The sequence below is a fragment of the Buteo buteo genome, chromosome 19 (assembly GCF_964188355.1).
Source record: "Buteo buteo chromosome 19, bButBut1.hap1.1, whole genome shotgun sequence".
Taxonomy (NCBI): domain Eukaryota; kingdom Metazoa; phylum Chordata; class Aves; order Accipitriformes; family Accipitridae; genus Buteo; species Buteo buteo.
Genome location: NC_134189.1, coordinates 4,796,442 through 4,811,266, shown reverse-complemented (window position 1 = coordinate 4,811,266; position 14,825 = coordinate 4,796,442). Strand labels below are relative to the sequence as shown.

At 44.7% G+C, this 14,825-nt stretch overlaps 1 protein-coding gene across 1 annotated transcript; it reads right to left on the bottom strand.

Moving 5' to 3' along the window:
• Positions 1 to 1,650: 1,650 nt before the first annotated feature.
• Positions 1,651 to 14,253, bottom strand: RTCB (RNA 2',3'-cyclic phosphate and 5'-OH ligase). The gene is made up of 12 exons (XM_075050938.1): positions 14,049 to 14,253; positions 13,865 to 13,943; positions 13,133 to 13,200; positions 10,201 to 10,300; positions 8,772 to 8,928; positions 7,995 to 8,151; positions 7,209 to 7,368; positions 6,011 to 6,186; positions 5,228 to 5,416; positions 4,636 to 4,746; positions 3,825 to 3,944; positions 1,651 to 2,751 (listed from the first exon to the last, which is right to left on the bottom strand). The coding sequence occupies exons 1-12, from the start codon at positions 14,139 to 14,141 to the stop codon at positions 2,644 to 2,646; spliced, it is 1,518 nt and encodes a 505-aa protein (XP_074907039.1). The 5' UTR covers positions 14,142 to 14,253; the 3' UTR covers positions 1,651 to 2,643.
• Between the last annotated feature and the right edge of the window lie 572 nt (positions 14,254 to 14,825).

Genomic DNA, 14,825 nt, shown 5'->3' with positions numbered 1-14,825 from the left:
CCCTGTGCAAGCTCCAAGGCCAGCAAACCTGCTGCAGGTCACCAAACAGACGACTGAATCAACTACACTTCCGCGGGGAATAGACGAGTGCCTGAGGTCGGACGGAGGTGTGCAACAGCTCCAGGGGTGTGGTGTAGATGTGGACCTCCTACCTGCAGTTTCCCACCAAAAAAAAGAAGAAAAAAAGACCCTAACAATCATTCGCCAAAGCTTTTTCAGTCTTTTGGGGAAGGGAGGGAAGCACATCATACGTTAACAGGTATTTCCAAGTTCTCAGTAACCTTCTGTGGAAAGAGATGGTTCAATAACCACATTGGCTCTTTGGTGTTGCCAAAATGCTTCTGCAGATCCACCTGTATTTCACCACATGAATTTTAATACTGTGTGCCTTCCCTATCTACCAATTTTTAAAATTTATTTTTTAAAATGCAGATTAAAAAAAAGCTAGTGGACAGCCCTATTTAGAGAAAAAAGAGACTTGAATTAGGAAAACATCCAGGTTTAAACAAAGAACTGGGAGACACCTTACATTTTTACTCTTACTTTTTTAGGTGGTTAGGAAACGAGCACTCTTCTCCATGCAGCACAACATACAACCAAAACTAGTACTGGCTTTGCAACAGGAAACCAAAATTGACAGCACTTCTTGCATTCTTGAATGCTAATGCATAAATGCTGATGATCAGGAGACTTAAGGCATACATATGAGAGCACCTCCATGGTACACAAGATTTCTGCTTGTTGGAAAAACCTGAAATTTGTCTCTTAATGGCAATGGTAGGTGAAAGTTGAAAGGAGAACTGTGTTTGAGAAATGCTTCTTTGTTTTTAAATATGAATGTTCTAAGGGTTTCCTTGCATTCCACATCAGAGTCTGAAATATTCATAGACAGAAACTTCTGCATGGAACATACACTTCTGCAGATTTGAGACCAACAATTTGTCTTTCAGTCACTGGAGGCTAATTCACCTTTCTAAGTGAAATGATTTTTTTTTTAAATTCAGCAACTGTCTCAGACCTCAGAAATGGCAATCTGGAACAATTCCACCGGAGAGAGCAGGGGAAAACAAGAAACTGTCTGTAAAGTCAGACCCACAAGGACTCACAGCAGTGACTATTACTGCATGTGCCGCTTCTGAACCTGCAGCAAATACAGTATTTGAACTTAAGAAACCAATAAGCACAAAGTGATTAAGTCAGTAAAATGCCATTATGCCTCCTGAGATAACAGGTTTCAGCTAAGATCCTAAACTTAAAGGGATGTTTCATCAAAAGGCACTTGAGTCCATCAATCACTATCTGCTCCTTTTACATGAGTCCCTGGCAGGGCTCCACTCTTGCTTTGAGGTTTTATTTTCCTCCAGCTGCCCCCTTGTGTCTGCATACAAGCAAGCTCGATTCCTTATCCAGGGAGGCAGACCCAGCAGGCCCTGAGAAAGACAAATCATGGCTATCACACTCTTGTCATAACCAAGTTAAGGAAAGAGCACTGCATTGCCCTTGTCTCCTACAAGAAATTCTGCCATCTGCACATTTCTCTGCAAGATCCATCAGCTGAAGTCACAAAATGTGATGGGTTTCAAGCTCACCTATGTACTTAAAAGTGGACAACAGACATTTTAGCCACAGAATAAATATGACACAGACACATTGCAGTGCCCATCTTCCCATTTTATTTGTAATCCTCAAAATGATCTAGTGGGGATGGTCAGCTTCCTCTCCAGTCTTGGTTAATGAATGTAGAAGAAACATCAGAAGTCACATCATACTGGGCCTGGCCCTGCAATTGGACTCACTTCAATCAGAGCTGCAGGACACAGTGAGCAATATTATCCAATCCAACTTCTACATGCTTAGGAATTTGCAAAATGTTGGATTAGCACATCTATAAGTTGTTAAATCACAACTTTTACTGGGCAAACAAACCCCCTCAAAGCAACATACTCAGTCCTACTAGCATTTCCAGAAGACTGCGGAACACCTACTTGTACTGAGCCAAGTACACCAGGTGCTGTGTTAAATGAGAGAGTGTGGGGAAGAGGGGAGGACTGTGCCTCAAGCCTAGCTACTCCCTCTCAACCCAAGCAAGAGACCACTCCCAACTCCAGATTTCTTACCCAATTGCCACAAAACATGCAACAATATAGACTACGCATAAAGGTATCTGCAAACAGAGCAACCTCTCCCTGCCCAGAAGCACTATACCCTATCAGAGTACTTCTATATGCAGAAAGAGTTCCAGGCACTCAGGTGTGGAGACAGCAGGCCTGGTTCCTACACCATCTTCGCTGATGGAGGTGGTCTTGCAGCACAGCAATTAGTGACAACTCAGGCAAGTCTGAAGTCCTGCCTGTGGAATCATCAGGCAAACGAGGGAGGGACTGCATATAAAAACCAAGACTTACTTATTTCTTTGCCCTTTCCTCACAAGAAAAGAACACCATAGAACAAGGACGGGGGGGGGGCATTAATTATGCCTAGGAGTGGTTAAAAGTAGGGGTATGCTCAACTGTTGTGTTTCCAGAACAAGGATGTGATATCTGAGCATCCTACAGAGTCCAAGAGGTGTGGGAAGATGATGGTTCTAGTCAGTTTTGTTTAAGGCCTGGAGATGTTGGTGCGTTTCTGCTGCCTCATCAGTTCCTAGCCTTTTATAACAGCAATAGGTCTCAGTTTAATGGCTTTCTTGCTGATGCCAGCTGCATGGCAGGTGTTAACCACATCTGTCACGTTCTTATAAGACTCTGGTGCCTGGAGTGGGGAGAGAGAAGAAAAAAAGACAAAACTATAAACAACCTGAAGTCACAGGAAGTTAGATATAGGCTTTTGATACCCCCTTTTCTCTTTGTGAAAATAGAATCATATGAATTGAGGGTGTAGAAGTGGGTGAACACATTGAGAATCTGGCCACCTTACATATCTAAGAAATGTATAAGACACTTAGCTTTCCAAATAAGCTTTCACCACACTTCAGATAAAATACTAGCTATTTTGGTTCAGTTTTCCCTATATTCTCAAATAATCCAGTCCATGTGAGAATGTCAAGCTTCATTACCTGGCAGGAAGTCACTCTAACTTCCTCCTTACAGATAGCCTTTAAGATTTATCTTTACTGCCCCTTAGTGACAGGAATCAGGGTTGAACTCTAGAGCTTCCCCCTCCAGCATTCTGACAAGGAAGCTGCTCTTAAATAGAGATTTTAATGCGATCAACATGTTTGTACAACACCAACACCCATAACAGCATAGCTCCAAATGATCAACATGCTTCTATGAGTGAGGTTGGGAACAGAAAAGATATTCTATCATGTTAATGCAGAGGAACTGGAAGTACTAATATTCAAAGTTTTCTAGCCATTCCGAGTTCTCTTCTTCTTGAGCAAATAGAGGAATTCATCTTAAAAGGGGCGAAGCTGTCGTACACGGCTAATAATCTACATGACAGCTGCAGTGTAAACTAAGTTTAAAGCTGGGAGAACATAATTCAAGAAGAGAATCCATAAAATATAACAACTTTTGTGATGGTCACACAAAGACTTCTCAAGGTTAATAGTAATTATGCCTATCGGTAGGCAGAAGAGGAAAAAAACCACCCCCCCCAAAACCTGTCAAAACAGGCATCTCCCCTTTCAGCAGGATTTTAGGGACAGGGAAGACTTCACATTATTTTCCAAAAAAATGGATAGCTCTATCGGGAATCACACAAGCTGTATATTTAGAATACTAGTGATCACTTAGCACCGCGAAGAATCAAGTCAGGAAGGGTCATTCAGCCAAGGAGCAAGACTCCCTTTTCCCTCTCAGATAACAAAGTATTAAACTCACTTCTTCCATGACCAGTTTGGGAGAAGCAACACGGATGGCAATGCCCATGTCAGCCAGCTTGTCCAATACATCCTGGAAGTCCAAGTTACGTCGAGATTTGGCTCGAGACAGTGCACGACCCTAGACAGCAGTTATGTTAGTTCTATTTTTTTGTAGCGGTTTGGAAAAACAGAACTCTTTCTTATTAATGAAAAACATTATTACATTATAAGTAAACACCGAATGGCTGTGAGCACAGACCACAACAAGCCACAAAATGGGAAATGAATTTAGACTTAGGTGATGGGCTCCTGCAAAATCCCACATCTCGTACAACGGCTAGGAAAGTTCCATGTGTGCAATAACATGCTAGTCTGCAAGTGTCTTTTTATGCAAACAACTGTCAGACAGTGTTCAGGATGCTGGAAGCTATTTATCTTCCTCAGTCATCCTGTCTCACACCGTAAATAACAGGGGAGGAAATACCTTCTTCTAACTACTGAGGAGTTTTATATGGACAGCCTCAGCACAGTTAATCCTTCTTGTTAACTCAGAGATACCAGAATTTGGTAAAAGGAGCTCATTCTCCACATCTTCATCCTAACATTTGCCTTGTATAAAGCAGCACCCTCTAAATTTTCTGCAGCAGTAGTCAAAACTCCTCAGGAAGGGGCAAAGAGGACTTCTAGCCTGCAGTCCTTCTGGGCTGGGATTACTGTGGCAAGGCTACTCTTTACCTGTATGACCAACAAATGAATCACACTTTGAACAACCCTGTTCTCTGGATGACAGTCCCATTCCAATCCCTTCCTGAAATAACTTTTTGACTTACAGCTCCATGGCAAGTAGTTCCAAAGGTCTCGGTCATGCCTTGCTCTGTGCCAGTAAGAACATAGCTACAGGTGCCCATAGTCCCGCCGATCAAAACAGGCTGTCCAGTCAGCTGTGGGTGCAAAGTATTAATTCACAAGAAAAAGCCTAAAAACCTCATTCTTAATAAAAGTCTGAGAGGAACCTTATCTCCAGAAAAGGAGGGCAAGTTCACATTCCCTCAGAGCATCCCTGCTTGCCTTGGGTGCCTGGTATCAAGGATTCTGGAGAACTAACTGCACTGAAAGATGCAGAGCAGCAGATCAAGAGACTTGTGTCCAACAGAGAGACAAGGCATATCACTGAAGCTTGCCCTAGGTATGAAGCACTTCTTTCCCTTCATGATCTTCCAACCATTGCGGGTGTGGAGCAGAAGAGGGCGCTCAGTGTCCCAAAGATCTAACACACAGACAAGCAGAACAACCCCACTAGGGTTCTAGCGCTGTTAGCTCAAAAAGGGAACTCACTGCATTTGGATCTCTGTTAAGGACCCTAAAACTGTCTCATTAATCCAGAATTCTCTTCTGATTTCCTTCTCCCACAACTAAACTTACTTGATAATCGACAGCAATAAGAGGATGGTGAGGAGGGAAGGCCCTGGTTGATCCTTTTCTGTGCACCAGCAGAGTCCGCTCCTTTCCATCCACTACATGTTGCTCCACTTTGGCAATGTTGTGAGACACATCATAGATAACATGCATATCAAGGTCATCTGGGGTTGTGTTGAAGACTTTGGCAAAGGCCTGAAAAGAAAGCAAACCAGGACTTAAAATACAAGAAGAAAATTGCTGTGTACATGTGGAAGATTTACAGTCTTTTTAGGAATCAAAAGCAACAAATCTGCTTGAAAGTGTTTCTCACTGATAAGTCAATGACCACTTGGCAAGGCAGGTAAGAAACTTCAGTCAAATTCAGCCACAACAGAATTGAATATAACAGTGCTAAGCGTGACAGAACTGGACTGTCTAGATTGTTTATCTGCCCACTGGGAGTTTTAATACTGGAATTCAATCAGATATCAGCTAGACAAATTCTTGCAAATCTGAAAAGATGGCTTCAGCAGCGTAAAAACAATTTTCTTGTATCCTCTTCCAGTTTGAGGTATTTTCAAAAATATTGCCTAAGTGGCTTCTGCAAATACAATCCAGTGATGCTGAGAGGTTTTGGATGGATTGCCATGACTGCAGCTTTGTTTAAGTCTCTCCAGAAAACACAGTTAAAAAAGCACAAAAAAGAAAATTACTTTAAATACTGCAGCTACTGCGTTTTCCATATGTCTGGGATAAAGCTGGAGATTTGTACCACAACATTTGCATCAGAGACAACTCTGCCCCTACCTGTCTTGTTAGAAAAGTCATAGAAGAGCGGTTGACCCATGCATAGTTTCCAGCAGCTGCCATTCCCTTCAAGTAATCCTGTCCCTCTGTGGAGGCAATCCTGGCACATGCCAGCTGGCGATCATTCACTATGATTTTGTCCCGCTTCATAGCTTTTTCCATAGCCACCAACGCATCTGGGAAATAAACACAGTAAGACTAAGTGACTTCTTAATTTTGTTTCAACATGTGAGATTAACATGGCTGAATAATTTATATTCTAAAACTGAACACATCTGCCCGATGGTCAAACCTATGGCTTCTCAAATGCAAAAGCAAATCTGTGGCAGAACATCATCAATTGTTTGCGAACAGCATTCCCCAAGACTGTAATTAGAAAGAAAAGTTAAGAGGCTCAGGTGTACCAGAAAGAATTCTCCACTTTGAAAAAAGTGGTTCAATCTAGTGATAAATTCTAATAATGCAAGCACTTCATTTGGGTTCAAAACAATAAACGCATATGTAACACTTTTTTGTGATCCAAGAATTTAGTCTTTCTTTTTCTGCTGCGAAAATGCCTGCCTCTGTTACACCAGAGATTATGGACTCACTGTCCTAAGCAAATACGTATCAAGACAGCCCCTCAGCCAGACACAGGATTCAGTGAAAATCTCCATACTCTCTTGATCATAGAACAATTTAGTTTGGAAGGGAATTCTGGAAGCTGTGTAGTCCTATCACTTGCTCAAAGCAGCTCCAGCTAGATCAGGTTGCTCAAGGTCTTATCCAGTCAAGTTTTCAGTAGCTCCAAGGATGCTGGTTCTACAAGCTTTCTAAGCAACCCGTTCCAGCATTTGACCGCTTTAATGGTTAAAAAAATAAATAAAAATTCTAGTAGCTAATTGGAATTTCCCATGTTCCAGCATGAGTCTGCCATCTCTTATCCTATCATCGCATGGACACATAATAGCAAGATCAATACTCTGCATGACCAAAGACAATTAACACATTGGTTTTAAACTTATCATTGCTAAAAGGCTTGCAAACACATGCAAGATCAAGCAGACAAAATTCAAGGCAAGCCCTTTCAAGGCAACTCAGAATAGACTCAACAATTACACTGTAAGAAATGCTATTTGGTGCTGCAATTTACTGTTGATGACAAGACTATACTGAGGAGTTTGCTTCACTCCACGTACCTACGACAGTCAGATCGTACCTGTGGCAACCTGGTGGCCCAGACCTCTGCTGCCACTGTGGATCATCACGCACACCTGCCCTTTGTGGTCGATGCCCATCTTCCTGGCAGCATATTCGTTGTAAATGTCATCCACAACCTGGATCTCGGCGTAATGATTTCCTGCTCCCAGGGTCCCCAGCTGCCAATCACAACATGCTGATCAGACAGTGCTAGTAAAGCAGCCTCTGGGAGCACAGGGGAGAGCTATGGGAATATGGGCAATAGGGCAAATTGCTACAGCAAGGTTTTGGTTTTAGAAAAGTTTTTCCAGGAAAAAAAAAAATCCCCATATAAACCGAAAGGAAGTGGAACATAGTAGCATCATCACTGTCCCCTTTGTTCAGATTTATAACTGTTTTTACTGTTGGAACAAGACTGCGATTAAACAAAAGGACCAGGATCTACAGATTGTGCTGCTATTAACTTACTGAGCAAAAAAGGAGAAAAGTTGCAGGATAACCTGTCTGTCTCTTAAAAACAAAACTACATCTGGATGGGGAAATGCCACCAGACATGATTTCCAGTACCAGGTGTTAACTGAGGAAAAACTGATGGCCCCGGGGACCTTGGGTAGGCCCAGTATTGTTTCGCTCCGCTACAGGTCTGTCAAGAATTATTCAGAAACAGCCCCACCATCTCACCTTTCTCCCTGCCCAGAAATGTTAGGCAGAGTTTCAAGAAAAGACACAAAATTAGAGAACGACTTGCTAACCTTTATATTCGAACCCTGGGAGCACTCACAGCCCTCCTGAAACATAACGTTACCTGAGGCAGGCCCCTCTTCTTTGCTCTTGAGGAAACCTTGTTGGGGTCAGCCTGAAGCATTCTTCCATATTCCTCACAGTGCTCCTTGTCCTCTGCCCAGGCATAGCCTTCCCGGAGAGACCAGTCCACACCCATCTCTAGTGCCTCTTCCAAATCCCTGCAATTACCAAACACCTACATAAGGTGGCTATCCTTGGATATGCTCAAAACTCCACTGGATATGGCCCTCAGCAACCTGATGTAACTTTGGTGTTGGACCCACCTTCAGAGTTAGCCCTCCTTTGTGCAAGGAGTTGGATGAGATGACTTCAAGAGATCCCATCCAACCTAAATTATTCTATGATTTTACGTTCAGCCCCCAACTCCCCTAACAAGAATTCCAACTTCTTAATACTTCATGAAAATCAAGCACTACAAATATATTAACTTTAGATAGGTCATTACTTTTTCCTCTTTGTTGTGTGTGGAATATCCTATTTTCTCTCACATCCCTTTAAAAAAAAAATACCTTTACATTCATGGAGGTTTTCTGTCAGAAGAAATGAGAACCTTTCAAGAACTTTCAGTTATTTCAGCATTTTAAATGGGGGAAGAAACAGCTGACTTTGTGTACTGATGATTATGCCAGACCTCCTGGTGAAGCACATATGCAGAAAGAATGGAAAGAGGTTTAGAATTATTTTTTCTTTCTTAAGTTCTCCCACTGATGAAGCTTTCATCAAAATAAACAGGAGAGATGTCCCCTCTAGTGATGTGCGCACAAAGTCATTCTCTTACTTGGCATTCATGGGGATGACACCTTTGGAGCCGACACCAACTGGAATGTGGTCAAACATAGCCTGGGCGAGCTGTTCCTTCACAGGCTGCACATCACTTTCATCCAAATTTGTACGTAGTAAGCGGACACCACAGTTGATGTCAAAACCGACACCACCTACAAGTGTAGAAAAAGCCATGGAGTTACTAAAGAAAGTGTGTTGATGGTGAGCACTTGCTGAATATTCATCTTAAATCAGTGTCCCTGCTGACAGGGACTACATACTGACTCCTGTGATCTTACACCTTCTTTCTGACACAATACTGGGGAAAAAGCAGAACTGCATTAAGCTTCATTTTAATAGATTTACATGAAGCCTCAGATTTCAAGACAGCCAAAAATGTAGTCTTGTAGAGAAAAACTTGAAAACTCTAAAAAAAAAAACCTCAAACAGTTTTTCAGTCTCAAGCACACGCTCTACAGACACAGGTGTACAATTGCCTACAGAGGTCTCTGTTTACAAAGTTGCTCCAGCAAGCAGACAAAGAGAAGGAGACACAACTATAAAATATACTGTCCACAGAAAGTAGAGAGGATGTTCCTGTTCTTCTGCCTACAGTCAGAAGAAAAGTGACAGATCTTAGCACGGCTCCCTGATGTAAGATGTTCTCAAAAGCAAGTCCCTGAAAGCAAGTCATTTTTGAAACTTCACAGGAATAAATAATAACTAGTTATAATAAGTGATATATACTTACAAGGAACATTAAACTTCAGTTCTTAGTGTTTTCCTTAACTCTTACTATTCAATAAAAATAAATACTGCAAGGCAAAGCCAAATGTGAAAGATCAATCATGCCATCTTTACTGTGAAGGTTCTGGTATTAACTAGTGTCAGAGGGGGGATACCAGACTAAGAGATCTTGGGTTCAAGTCAATCAGGAACACCGGAACTGCCTCAAGCAAACCTGATATGAACATCATGTTTCATGACAACTACAAAAGCATCTCCAGACCACCAGTAATTAAAGACCCAGGTGCTTTTTAATAAAGACAGACATATTTTAAGGTCACATTTTTAATAAAGTGTAGAAATATTCTCAAAAGATGTTCTCAAACATTGTTCAAAGAAAAGCGTCAGTTCTTTACCAACCTGGCAAAACCCAAGTTCAAAGTCTAGTGCTCTCCCTTCAAAACTAGGAGGTATCACAAGCCCAAGCCAAAAACACAAGGGCAATTCTCTCTGGACTGTTTAGATGTTTTCAGTGTAACCACCTGCTCCATAAAGAATAACGGTTCTGAGTGCATGAATTAAGCACCTTTTAACTCCCTATAATTCAAGTATTTTTTGCTTTGGTTCTGCATATAAAGTACTGTAATGACCTGCCATTTCAAAAGGTATTTTGAAATCCCAGATACTTCTTGGTGCAGGTTCAGTCAGTGTATCCTTACCTGGTGAAACCACTGCTTCAGGATCATTCATATCAAAGGCGGCCATGTTGCCAATGGCAAACCCATAGCCAGAATGGACATCTGGAAGGCCTATTGATCTCTGAAAGAGAATGAAGGAAATTTTCAAGTTTTATGAAACTCCATGCTGCACAGAGTCACCTTGGTTATGCTTTGCCTTGTGGCAGTGGTTGTCACATTTGCAAACAAATATACCAAAAAGAGACTGGATGGATGTTCAGATGAAGACGAAGTAAACACATCAATTCAGGTAAGTATCTAAACTCCTGCAGTTATGACAGAGACAGTCAAAGAAAGCAGAGAGCAGATCTCACCCTGAAGCAAACACCTAGTGGCTAGTCAGCTGAGAAGCCCCCTTAGCTCCACTGACCAGATCTCAAGAAAACTTAAGAGAAGCTGAAACATTTAACTGTAGGGATTGTGATCTCAAACTGAATTCTAACCTAGCTTTTTCTTGGACTCAAGAGTCCTTGCATTCAAAACGTAGGTAGGCAATAGCTTATGAGTAGCATAAAGCAGAAACACAAGAGTGAAGATCAGTTTGTCTTTACCAAGTTCCATCTAGGACCATCTGCAATATTTAAATACTGTAAATGTAACAAGGGGAGAGTTCAGTGCTATGGAGTGGAATCACAAAACAGTCAGCAATTTCTCTTCTTAGCTGTGTCATTGAACACTGACCAAATACTGCACCCTGTAGGCAGGAAAAAGTCATCCTTTTAGGATGATATCCAGATAGGATAGCGTATTGGGTTTGTGTGGCAAGGTTTTGGTAGCAGGGAGGGCGGGGGTTACAGGGGTGGCTTCTGTAAGAAGTTGCTAGAAGCTTCCCCTATGTCCGACAGAGCCAATACCAGCTGGCTCCAAGACGGACCTGCTGATGGCCAACGGCGAGCCTATCAGTGATGGTGGTAGTGCCTCTGGGAGAACAGATTTAAGAAGGGAAAAAAAAGTTGTGGCAGGCACAGAAACTGCAGCTGGAGAGAGGAGTGAGAACATGTAAGAGAAACAGCCCTGTGGACACCAAGGTCAGTGAAGAAGGAGGGGGAGGAGGTGCTCCAGGCGCCAGAGCAGAGATTCCCCTGCAGCCCGTGGTGAAGACCATGGTGAGGCAGGCTGTCCCCCTGCAGCCCAGGGAGGTCCACGCCAGAGCAAGTATCCCCCTGCAGCCCGTGGAGGACCCCATGCCAGAGTAGGGGGATTCCTGAAGGAGGCTGTGACCCTGTGAGAAGCCCACACTGGAGCAGGGAAAGAGTGTGAGGAGTCCTGCCCGTGAAAAGGATGAAGCAGCAGAGACGACATGTGATGAACTGATCGTAACCCCCATTCCCTGTCCCCCTGTGCCGCTGGGGGGGGTAGGTAGAGAATTTGGGAGTGAAGCTATGCCTGGGAAGAAGGGAGGGGTGGGGGGGAAGGTGTTTTAAGATTTGGTTTTATTTCTCATTACCCTACTCTGGTTGATTGGTAATATATTAAGTTAATTTCCCTTAAGTCTAGTCTGTTTTACCCGTGATGGTAATTGGTTGAGTGATCTCTCCCTGTCCTTATCTTGACACATCAGCCCTTTGTTATATTTTCTCTCCCTTGTCCTGCTGGGGGGGGGGGTGGGAGGGTGGAGTGGGGGGTGGGATAGAGCAGCTTTGGTGGGCACCTGGTGCCCAGCCAGGGTCAACCTATCACAGTCTTTTTGGTGCCGAAACCTAGGAACACAAGGAATTCCAGACAAGGATAGTAATTGAGAGAGGTAATGGGCAAAACATGGACTGAATACAGCTAGAGATAGGAGCTGTGTCATTTTAATTTATAAAAGAATTCTTTTTATTGCACCTTTTCATATTACTACTAATTAAAGAAAGCAAGAGCATGCTTCTACAGAGCTCCACAAGTCCAAAGTGTGTCCAGCCAGGCAAGTTTAGATTAGGACACCACAAACAGCACTCCATATCTATTTAAGCAAACAAACAACAAAAGCCTCAAACACCCAGAAAACTATCAGAAATTGGAACTTTTCAAACTGTTACCATACATTAAAAAACCCAGTACTTTTCAGTGGGTTTATGTGCTTCTTCTGCCTCCCCTTGCCATCACCACAAACTCTCTTGGTTTGGAAATAAAAAGTGAAGATTTGAATAGCCAGGTGATCCTAACATGTCCTCTACGAACTACCTGCCAAAATTCCCATTTTAAGAGGCTGTTACTATTCTACCTTACTCTGTTTTTGGTTGACCACTAAGGCATTTTAACAGCATGATGGGCTGCCTTTTCTTACAGCCAGCAATTCAAAACTTTTGCCAAGTCACCAAGAGAAACAATTAAAAAAAGAAAATTCTGTTATTTGTTACTTACTAACATATGCAATATTGAACGTGAAAAAGATAATTTTCACATTGTACTTAGCACTTCTTGAAAAGTGACCCAGCCTATTATTTTCCTCCTGCATCATCATATCTGATGCTTTGCTTCCAAAAATGCATGGGGCGAGGGAAAGGAGTGTTGAGTGCATGGGAAAGCTCACTACCAACATTAAGGCAGCAGCAATAATACAGACAACAATATCGCCTCTCCTCACTTCTCTATGCATTCCAGATCAGCAGAGACAACTCAAAAACAACAGACAATATGAGCAGTGGGGGAAAGGTGGCTCAGGCAAATTGAAACAGGATAAAGCAAAGCTAAAAAACTTCATGTCAAAAGGCAGTCAATGAAGTAAGCGGATACTTCCCTTTCTGACAACTTAGTTTTATACCCTGTCCTTGCAAGCACTCCCTACTCAGAAAAAGGTTCCTAACACACAGACTGTCCTGAAAAGAGCTTTGGTCCACACCCCTTCTCACACCGGAGTTTCCATTTGGAAGGCAATAATCAGTGGCAAATAGGAAGAAAAAAAGAGCAATACTTTACAGGAGTTACTCACATGAACAATGCCGGGTAATGCAGCCACATTCCCAATCTGTTTCATTGCAGGCAAAAAACCACCTGCACCTGAAAAACCGAAAAAGATAATGTAAAGAATCTAATAATTTACTTTGGTAATTGTGATGAAGCGTTTTCTAAAGAGCTTGCTCAAAACACTGGCAAGTCAGAAGTCAGCCACCACCAAGTATTCTAATCTGGCGAGAAGCACCTAGCATTATGCATGATCTGCAATTTCATTAAATGAGGCATTATTCTAAAATCCTCCCTCTGCTGTGTTAGTACCAACGCAGAGCGATCTGCGCTAACAACAGAAGTGTGCTACCACCAGCCCAGCTGTTAGACCTGGCTCCAGTCCTGCACTCCAGCCCCACACAATAAAAACAGGCCTGGCCTATAACCCCCACCAAAGCAAACTCCGACAGCAGGCATTCAGGGAATGTTCTAGAGCACAGAGGGCAGCCGATCTGGGCACAGGATGTGTTCAACGGGCTGCAGTGGCTGGCAAGGCAAGAGAACTCATTCCTGTTTGCTGCCTCTCCAGACCCCCCAGCCGGGACACGCACCGGGCCTGTCCCCGCTGTCTCTGCTATAGCTTGGTCCCTTCAGGGCCCAAGGAACAGCGTGGTTTGAACCCAGGCGCTCAGCGAGGCCTTCGAGGCCACGGCAAGGAGCGTCTCAGGACAGACACCCCCCCTCCCCGTGTCAGAGGACCCCCCACCGCCGGACGCACCTCCGCCGCGGCAGGCGTTGCGCAGCTCCTCGAACATCAGCTTCTCCAGGGGGTCGTTCACGTAGAAAACGCCCTCCACCTGCGGGGAGAGGTGTCAGGGCGGCCGGCACCGGGCCAAGCCCCCCCCCCCACCCCCGGCCCCCTTTCCCGCGGGCGGGCCGCCCCCCAACCCCCTCTCACGCACATGCATGTTCGGCACGAAGCCCTTCTTGATCCTCCAGCAGTTCTTATCGATCTTGTCCAGGTACTGCAGCTCATCGTTGTAGCTGCGGCTCATGGCGGCGGCGCCCCCGGTCGGCACCTCACCCGGTCAACGGCAGGAACCGACGGCGGCCGCCGAGGGTCACGCCGCCTCAACGGCGGCGGGCGGCGGACAGGAGCCGCCGAGGGTCAAACTTCCTCCGCGGGAGGGCGGCGAGCCGGCGGCTGCTAGCGCCCCCTGGCGTCCCGCCCAGGAGAGCGCTGCCGCAGCCAGCCGCCGCCCCGCGCCCTCGCCTGAGGGGAGGCCGGTCGCTTCCTTCACCTCCGAGGCTGGTCGGAGGCTCTCTCTGGTCAGCCGGCTTGCTTACGGCCTGTCGCTCCCTCACCCCTACCTCAGGACCGGCAGGGTGCAACGCCGTGAGGGCTGGAGATGCTCCAGCCTGGCGGAGACGAGCGGTCGAGTCCCCGTGTGCCACAGCCGTCTGCCTCAGGGCTGGAGCAGCTGGGGCAGCCGGTCCCCTTGGGGCGAGGGCATATGAAGGCGAGCGCAGGCCTGGGCCGTGGTGGGGTGAAGGAAATTGGGTTTGTGCCTGGCAGCCTCCTCCCTCACACGACGTACGACTTCTGGGCTGGCTTTGTGGAAGAAACAAGTGGTATTTCACGTGCCTGTGGCTAACAAAAGCTGTGTGTCTGTGCGTGCCATCCCCCTGGGGCAGGGCGGTTTTGGCCCATAGGGTGTTTAGGTACCACTCCGCTGCGG

Bases quoted from the DNA above. Each gene is read 5' to 3' on its own strand.
- RTCB (XM_075050938.1), bottom strand. From the start codon at position 14,141: ATGAGCCGCAGCTACAACGATGAGCTGCAGTACCTGGACAAGATCGAT. The intron at 7,369-7,994 runs GTAACGTTATGT...TGTGATTGGCAG, and splicing joins AGAAGAGGGGCCTGCCTCAG to CTGGGGACCCTGGGAGCAGG. The intron at 5,417-6,010 runs GTAGGGGCAGAG...CTTTCTTTTCAG, and splicing joins TGACTTTTCTAACAAGACAG to GCCTTTGCCAAAGTCTTCAA.